The sequence below is a fragment of the Megachile rotundata genome, chromosome 3 (assembly GCF_050947335.1).
Source record: "Megachile rotundata isolate GNS110a chromosome 3, iyMegRotu1, whole genome shotgun sequence".
Taxonomy (NCBI): Eukaryota; Metazoa; Arthropoda; class Insecta; order Hymenoptera; family Megachilidae; genus Megachile; species Megachile rotundata.
The window spans coordinates 5,681,075-5,690,656 of record NC_134985.1 but is presented as its reverse complement, the minus strand read 5'-3'; the positions used below and the strand labels follow the sequence as shown (position 1 = coordinate 5,690,656).

At 38.3% G+C, this 9,582-nt stretch overlaps 1 protein-coding gene across 1 annotated transcript; it reads left to right on the top strand.

Annotated features, from left to right (window-relative positions):
• Nucleotides 1-342: 342 nt before the first annotated feature.
• On the top strand, nucleotides 343-2,512 carry LOC143264142 (uncharacterized). Its single transcript, XM_076529956.1, has one exon. The coding sequence runs from the start codon at nucleotides 642-644 to the stop codon at nucleotides 2,505-2,507; it is 1,866 nt and encodes a 621-aa protein (XP_076386071.1). The 5' UTR covers nucleotides 343-641; the 3' UTR covers nucleotides 2,508-2,512.
• The last annotated feature ends 7,070 nt before the right edge of the window (nucleotides 2,513-9,582 follow it).

The following is a 9,582-nucleotide window of genomic DNA, read 5'->3' as shown; positions in this document are numbered from 1 at the left end:
TTCCACAAAGAATCGTGAAATTCTTCCGGACCCAGTAAAGGGCATCAAGAAGCTGCATAAAACGTTCTCCGTAGAGACGTCAACCAGCCCGGACAGATCGTCTCGATACCAAGCACATCGAGCCGTAGTCTACTGTCAATTTGGAGAAATCCAGGAGCGGATCATCTGAGGAGACCGACTGCCTGGATCAGCCATCGTCATAAAGCAGCAGGAGCATACGGTAGAACGAGAAGACAGCTGATTGCAGTCCGAGGACCGTTAGCTGATTGGAAAAGACAACCAACTGAAGAAAGCAACGACATACGAGCGCAACTAATATTGTAAGTAGTATAATTTCGAGTAACTATTTTTGTAAACCAGAATCTTGTACGTCGGGAAACAGTGGTGATACAGAAAAATTTAGATTGCCATACTGTAAGGCTATATCTAAATCTTGCGACTCCATATTCGATAATCTTTTAACATACACCGAAGAAGTCAAAACCCCCTTTTCCGATCCAACATCAATTCGACGACGTTTACGCGCACCTCATTTTAGTATAGAAAGTGATTTATCGGATGACAGCGATTTAGAACACATAACCACGCAACGAGAATTCCCTATCAATATCCACGATTTCACATTATTAGAAACAGTAGAAATGACGACCCCCGTTATAACCGCACTCTCTCTTGTAAAGGAATTTGGAGGAGAATCGGCAATTGAACTTGCGTCGTTTATTAGATCATTTACTATTGCAAAAGAATTAGTAGCAGAACGCGAACACCTACTTTTACTGCGAGCAATTTTAGGAACGAAACTAAAGGATAGAGTGGCAATAGAATTTGAATATAGAGACATAGACAGTTTCGAGACATTACAGACAACTTTAACCACTTTATTTACTGAAAAACGGTCACTATGTACTATGCAAACAGAATTTAATACATGTCGACAAAGAAACGGAGAAAGTGTTAGGGACTACGCAACGAGACTAGAAAAATTGAAGACCGAATTAACACAAATAACGTTAAAGCCAAGGAATACGAATGCCGTAAATGTCGCGTTAGCAGAGTCAGTTAACGAGCAAGCTCTCAATATTTTTACCATCGGGTTGAAAGAAAAGTTAAGGATCATCATACGGTCGAGGCAGTATGATAATCTTAAAACTGCCATAACAGCGGCCATAGAAGAAGAACAATCGCTAGGTTTAACCCCAACACGAAATTTTGAAAAATTTAGTGACTATAAAACCCCGAATAGTTCCGGACCAAATAGAAACCGTTTCAGTTCCAATGTTCAGAACCGCGAAAGATGCCATCGACAAGGGCATCTCGCTAAGAACTGTTACGCGCGACTGAGCATGTCTCGGATGACAGTTTCACCTGGCCATCTCCCGTCTAACCGCCAAAGTTTTGGTATTAAACGAGAGGTGCGCCATACTTCAATAATTTGCAATTATTGCAAAAGACCGGGACATGTTCAACGAGATTGTAGAACTTTAGTTAGGGACAACGGCGGAAATAATTCGAATTATCGGCAAGAAGCAGGATCAAGTAGAGAATCCAGACCGCGTTTAAACACAGATACTGCTAATATCAGACAACCAGGTCCGAACGAAAGAACGGTGAATTCATATAGAATAAACTGTACCGAGGGAGCAGCTAGGCCCAAAAACATTGTTAAGATACAAGCCTGGGAAATAAAAGATGCAGAAGCGCGAATGCTAGTAGATACAGGAGCAGATCTAACTTTACTTAAATACAGTAAGACTGTAGGAAAGGTACCCGCGACAAACGAGCTCATTACACTGAGAGGGATAGGACGTACTGAAATTCCGACTATTTGCACAATTGAACTAAATATAAAAATAGGTGACAGAGTTGTAACTCACCCGTGTCGTATAATTAAGGATGACTTTCCCATTCAGACGGACGGAATTTTAGGGTACGATTTTGTTACAAATTTTAAAGCAATAATCAGACCGGGACAACACGTAGAAATTTTAGGAGTTATATGGCTGTTATTATATGACGAAGAATTTAATTTACCGCCGCGTACAGAGACAATAATACAGGTCCGAGCAAATGATAACGGTGAAGGAATAGTAGAAAAGAAAATGCTTCAAGCTGGTGTGTATATAGGAAATTGTCTAACCGAAGCCAAAAACGGAAAATGTCTTATACCAGTCATAAATATGACTGAACAGACAGTACAGGTTCGATTACCGCCTGTTGACTTGGACACTAAACTGATGACACTCGACCATGACCAAGACAATATGAAAGAAGCGCGGGAAAGCTACGATATACGATCACTAACCGGAATAGATAGAATGAAGACGTTACGCGACAATATTAGGACGGAACATCTAAATGAAGAAGAAAAAACTAGTTTATTGGAGTTATGCGAAGAGCATAATGAAGTGTTTTACTTGAAAGGAGACCAATTAGGGCACACGGACATTGCACGACACAAAATACGACTGTTACCAAACGCTAAACCAGTAAACATTAAACCGTATTGAACTACCGCAAATACACAGGGATGAAATTGACAAACAAGTAAAGGATATGATCGAGCAAGGAATAATAGGCCCAAGCACTAGCGAATGGAATGCTCCACTATTGGTGGTACCTAAAAAACCTGATGAAACTGGAAAACCAAAATATAGGGTGGTAATAGATTTTCGTAAACTAAACGAGATAACTGCAGGAAATTCTTTTCCGCTCCCTAATATTACGGACATATTAGATCAATTAGGAGGAGCAAAGTATTTTTCCACATTAGACTTGAAGACTGGATTTCATCAAATCGAAATGGAACCAGAGGATTCCGAAAAAACTGCGTTTTCCACACAACACGGGCATTTTGAATTCAAAAGAATGCCGTTTGGACTCAAAGGCGCTCCTCCTACGTTTCAAAGGGTTATGGAAACAATATTAGGTGGCTTAAGAGGATTAAAATGTTTCGTGTATATAGATGACATTGTAGTTCATGGCCGTTCGCTAAAAGAACATCAAGAACGATTAGATCAAATTTTTTATCGGTTACGCGACAGCGGACTCAAATTGCAACCTAGTAAATGTGAATTATTGCGGAAAGAAACTCTCTATTTAGGTCACATAATTACGAAAGAAGGGATAAAACCAGATCCATCAAAATTAGTTGCTGTTAGAAATTTTCCTATTCCGAAAAAGGCTAAAGATATCCAATCTTTCTTAGGGTTAGCTAGTTATTACCGGAAATTTATAGAAAATTTTTCGAAGATAGCTGAACCATTAACACAACTATTGAAAAAGGACGTAGAGTTTAGATGGACCGCGTAAGAACAAGAAGCATTTGACTTACTAAAAGAAAAATTGACATCGGCACCACTATTGCAATACCCTGATTTTTCGAAACAATTTATATTAACAACAGACGCTTCGGGAAAGGCAATAGGAGCAGTTTTATCTCAAGACCATGACGGAAAAGACCTATTAGTAGCTTACGCGAGTAGAGTTCTCAATAGCGCAGAAATCAATTATAGCACAACTGAAAAAGAACTTTTGACAATTGTTTGGGCAACTCAACATTTCAGACCATATCTTTACGGAACGAAATTCACTATTGTTACGGATCACAAACCCTTAACGTGGCTGTTCAGCATGAAGGATCCAGGAACTCGATTAATGAGATGGCGATTAAAATTAGAGGAATATGATTACGAAATCCGTTACAAAGAAGGAAAGACTAACAAAAATGCTTTAAGTAGAATGTTTGTCGTCAAACGCGGTAAAGGTAGGCCGCGGAAAATACCAACAGACAGTAACCAAACGGTCAACAATAATGCTGACGCCAGATCTGACAACGACCTAGCAGACAAGGAACTCTCATCTGACTCCGGCACAGATGACGAAACTGAACTAGACACTTACACTGAAGAAGACAAGGAACGCATATTATACGAATACCACGACGCTCCTTTAGGTGGACATCAGGGAATAAAACGAACACTTAAACGTATATTATTAAAACATTCATGGCCAGGGATTAAAAAGGACGTTGAAAATTACATTGGTAAATGCGTAAAATGTCAAAAAAACAAACTATATAAAACAACTAAAGCGCCAATGGTAATAATAGATACCCCAGCAATACCCTTCGAAAAATGTGCGTTAGATATTGTAGGCCCATTACCTGAAACTAATAACAGAAATAAATACATATTAACTTTCCAAGACGGGTTAACAAAATTTAGTAAGGCTATACCATTACCAGACCAAGAAGTAAATACGATCGCAAAAGAATTCGTAACTAAAGTAATATGCGAACACGGAATACCGCGAAAAATATTAACTAATCGGGGAACAAATTTTCTTAGTCAAATATTCAAGGATACATGCAAACTGTTACATATAGAAAAAATTCAAACCACCGCGTATCATCCGGAATCGAACGACGCCCTTGAGAAAAGTCACAGAACAGTAGCAGAATATTTAAAAAATTTTATCAACGAAGACCAGACCAATTGGGACGAATGGCTTCCTTATGCCATGTTCACATATAATACCACACCTCATTCTGCTACAAAATTCACACCATATGAATTATTGTACGGAAGACAAGCCGAACTACCAACATCACTTAATTTACCACCCCAACCGAATTACATATACGACCATTACGCACACGAGTTAAAACAACGCATACGTTCGACGAACTTAATAGCAAGAGAAGCTCTGAGGAACAGTAAAATAGCAACGAAACAATACTACGACAAATCGGCCAGTGAAAAAATATTCAAACCAGGAGACCAAGTATTATTACGAGACAAAACGCTTCGACAAGGACGAACGAAAAAATTAGCAACAAATTGGATAGGACCTTACACAGTTTTACAGAAACACGATAAAGAAAATTACACAATCAAAAAGGGAAGACGAACACTGCGAATACACACCAACCGTCTAAAACATTTTATGAACTAACAATAAACTAATAGATAACACATTTTTATCGATATCTAGCAAAACATATTCCCCTTTTAAACTAACAATCTATGCCTATGTAGACGCACTTCCAATCAAGGTCGTCTTTTATTACAGGATATTGAGTTTGACTCTACTTATAACAAGCATCGACTCAGTAACGGAACCATGCACGATCAACAAATTTTTACACAACCCTGGAATATATTTTGAAGAATTAGGCAAACTACAAACATGCGGTAACACCTGGAAACTAGCTCTACATCTGAATACGACATCACTAGCTGCACGTCAAATTCGACTACAAAACGCCCTAACAGCAGCAACTAGAAGCTGTTTAAATAACGAATATCATAAACTGCATACATTTTGTAAACAATTTGCTACAACACATCAAAAAGAACTTGAACGTATCTCTTTAAACCTAAAGTACGTGGAACAAATAACAGGCAACGCGCGGACCCGCCGGGGTCTGATAAACGGCATAGGTTACCTTGCAAAAACCTTATTCGGTACTATGGATGCAGAAGACCGAACGACAATTGATAGACAAATACGACTACTCACACAGGAAGGGGCCGCTCTAAAAACCTCGGCGATTGAAGAAACGCAAGTCATTAACGCAAATATTAAATTATTCAATGAATCGGTTGAAAATATAAACAAAAACGAAAAAATGTTATTCGATAGCACGAACACACTTAAACCACTGTTACAAACAGAGACCGACAGACAACACATCACAACCGCAATAGACGAAAACGCAATTATTCTAGGGAATATCATAAGAAACCTAGTGGAAGATGCGAATGATCTGTTAGAATTTACACTAGATATAAAAAGGGGTATACTTAACCCCACAGTTATATCACCAGCACAAATCTCAGAATGGCTACAAGCAGCTATCCCGCAGCTTCCACCAGGTTTAACCCTTTCGGTACGGGCGCTCTGTCCGCCATGATACCCCCGCTGTACGAGCTGCCGCGCCGAAAATATGCTTATAACGAACTGTCTTGATTCGGCCGAAAGGTATCGTATAACACACTGTCAGTCTACCTTCCTATGAACATTTTCCTAACCGTTAAATAACCACTGTGCTTAATAAAACAATGTTTTTTCCAACAAATGTCGGTTGTTGCTTGAATATTAAAAATTATTTATACAAAGTTTTATTAATTATAATTAAAATCTATACAAAATTCGGTACAAAATATATACAAAATTAAATACTGAAGTATGTACAAAATTATATAAAAAATTATAAATATAACAACTACTATTTACATATTTTTAATTAACATATGATCATAAGTAAAACGGTTAATAATACAATTGGGTATGGTATATTCTAAAACACTCATTTATACATAAACCTACATTACAATCTTTGCATTCGTATCTAGATTCTGTTCTTTTATCGTTCTTGCTACATACAACACACCGTCGGCTCCGGTTCTTTTTTTTCGACACAAACAATGATGGAAAGTGTCTTTCTGTTAATCTCATTGGGTAATCATTTTTTCTTACTGGCTGGTTGATATAATCTTTATGGTATTTATCGCATATTTGTTTGATCAATTGCAAATGGAAATTCGCCATAGATATGGTTGCCTTCTTTTTATGTTTATAAAGGCAATATGCATTCCATACACAAATATCAATTAGGTGAAAAAAAAATTTCCGGTACCATTTTAAAGTTTTTCGAGTTGAATTTACACTACTTATCACCATATCCACTTTATCTACTATACCCATGGAATTATTATAATCTACAACACATACAGGCTTTTGTACACTCTGTCCGCCTCTATGTCTGGTTACTGTCATAAAATCTGTTGTATGCATAGTCGAGATCATGTATACTTCTCTCTTGTCCATCCATTTTAAAACCAATAGACTTTCCGAGCTACGAAAAGACATCTCTCCCCTTTTCAATTTATTTTCGATCTTGGGCATTCCTTGTCGTCTTTTTGTCACTGTCCCGCATGCATTTGTGCGATTGGCGAATAATAGATTAAATAATGAGGGACTGGAGTAAAAATTATCCACGTAAAGGGTATGGCCCTTTCCTAAGTATGTCTTCAATAGTTGTAAGACGATTGCTCCAGACTTTCCAATGCCCTTGACTGGACTATCCGCAACTGTAGATGCTCCAGTATAAATGATGATGTCCTGCACGAATCCGGTTTTGCAATCGCAAAGAATAAAGGACTTTATCCCGAACCGATTCCTTTTCTTTGGAATATACTGTCTGAAAGATAGGCGGCCTTTGTATAGAAGTAAGCTTTCGTCTATGCAAAGTTCTTGGTAAGGCACAAATGCCGCACTGAACGAGTGTCGCAGTATGTCAACTATTCTTCTTATTTTTATAAGGCGGTCGCCAGTGCATCCGGGTTCATGGGAGAAATGTAAAATTCTGAGTAGCAGGAAGTAACGATCTCTAGTCATTATTTTCCCAAAAATATCGCTACGTAGAAAATCGTCCGTGCTCCAGTACTCCTTAAGTGATAGTTTTTTATTTCGCGTCATCAATAACGACGTGGCCAAAAAACAATACAACTCATTTCGCGTCATTGGTTCTTGATTATTGTTATTGGTTTGCTGGGCCAAATAATAGTTCGACTCTTCTACGATTATGTCTACTAACTCGTCAGATATAAATAATTGGAAATAATCAATGATTTGAGATGACAGGCGTATTTGATTGGAGATTCCCGAGTGTTTTGAATTGAATCGATGAATTTTTGGTACAAAATGATTGTTTGACCATTTTACTTCACGGTTCGTGTCATCAACCTCTTGGGGCAATTCTGTTTCTGATTCAGAGCTGCTATATATTACAGCTATTCTTCTTTTACGTCGATTAAAATTATTTTCATTTCCACAATTCTCGTCACTTTCTGAGTCAGTAAGACCGTTTCTAAATCTTTTATTTCCTCTATTCATTCTGAAAAGGGCCTAAATCTTTTAAAATCTATAAACAAGTTTCGAACAAAAGCATAACCTCAAAATTTTTTAATAGATTAGTTGAAATCAAACAACAATTATACCTATAGCTGTTTTTCCGGAATTCTTGTAACAAAAGACTTTTTGTTAAAATGATCTGTATTAGGTTAGCACTATCGCTCCGCTAATACCCAATCAACACAGATAAGAACAAAGGACGATTGTTAAATAATGCAACAGTTCGAAGTTTTATGCGTGAGTATAAGATCCATATATCATACATCGATAAAATCAATAAAATCCATACCTCATACGTCGGTAAAATAAAATTTAATTGTGCAAACTGTACATAGATGTCACTTGTTTGATTTTTCCACACGGATTGTCACATATCGTAGATGACAGATATATCCGGCACTCGTCGATACCAGTGATCAGATGGTCGCCGGATATATCCGGCGCTCGGCCACACAGGTCATCAGACGGATGCCGGATATATTCGGCGCTCGGCCACACAGGTCGTCAGATGGATGCCGGATATATCCGGCGCTCGGCCACACAGGTCGTCAGATGGATGCCGGATATATCCGGCGCTCGTACCGAAAGGGTTAAGTTTTCCAGTAACACCTACAAAAAATAATATAAAGTGATTTAAAGTAATTGTTGGATGATGGGGTTGAGCGGGAGCTGATCAACCTTTTTAAGATTGGATTCTCGAGGGCAATCCGGTGAAATTTTTAATAAAAAAGCTTTGGACACTACTTGTAGCTCAATTGATTGTCAATTTATTTAACAAACACGTAAATCACAGAACGAAGAACAATTAATTGTAACGATACGAAGATAATAAAGATTGGTAAAGAAAGAATGGTTGGGTTTGGTTATTCGGTTAGCGATTCGTAAACGACTGTGTTCGAAAAACGGTTTTGACAAAAATCTCGAAAAATTTCGGTGGGTAAGGCGCATGCCCGAACGCTAATTAGTTGGCATTTTTCCCAATCGAGTGCGCTGACGCGACCTATTCGCGGTGCGTTCTAGCCTGTTCGAACGATTCTGAACAGTAATATTGCAAGCAATATCAAGTAATTATAAGATTAATACAGAAAAGTTTGAAAGCTTGGGCACAGCTGAACTATATATTTGATTATATCCATGGCATCCCACTATACATAAAATTTTAATTCATGATCCGGTGATCATAGAAAATGCCATGTTGCCAATTAGACAGTTATCCGAAGAAGCAGCTGAAGCTAAAAGTAAACATTTTCGAATATATAGAGAGAATTATTCGAGAAAATGTTCTAGAGAAGCGTATAAAGAGGATATAATAAATAGACTTCTGCTCACTTTCGATCTATACTTAACAAGTACACAGAAAGTACAAAACAAAATTCCATTTACTTTTAAAAGAAACCAAGACGCACGTTCGACCTGAGCGTTGCAGAGCGCAACCTCGATCAGAATAACGAGTACCTCGTTGTCGGCCTCTCCCAGTCATCCTCGAGCGAACCCGAGAGGTATTGTGCGAGGTCCTGATCGGTCGGGTCCGACGCAGCTTCTCGTAGGCAGTGATTCATGTCATTCATTTTGTATAGGGTACGCCACACCCTTTGGGGGGGGAGGGGGCGCAGAGAGGATGTAGAGTATCTCCGGTCTTGCACATTGGTGCAGGTTGAGTCACCC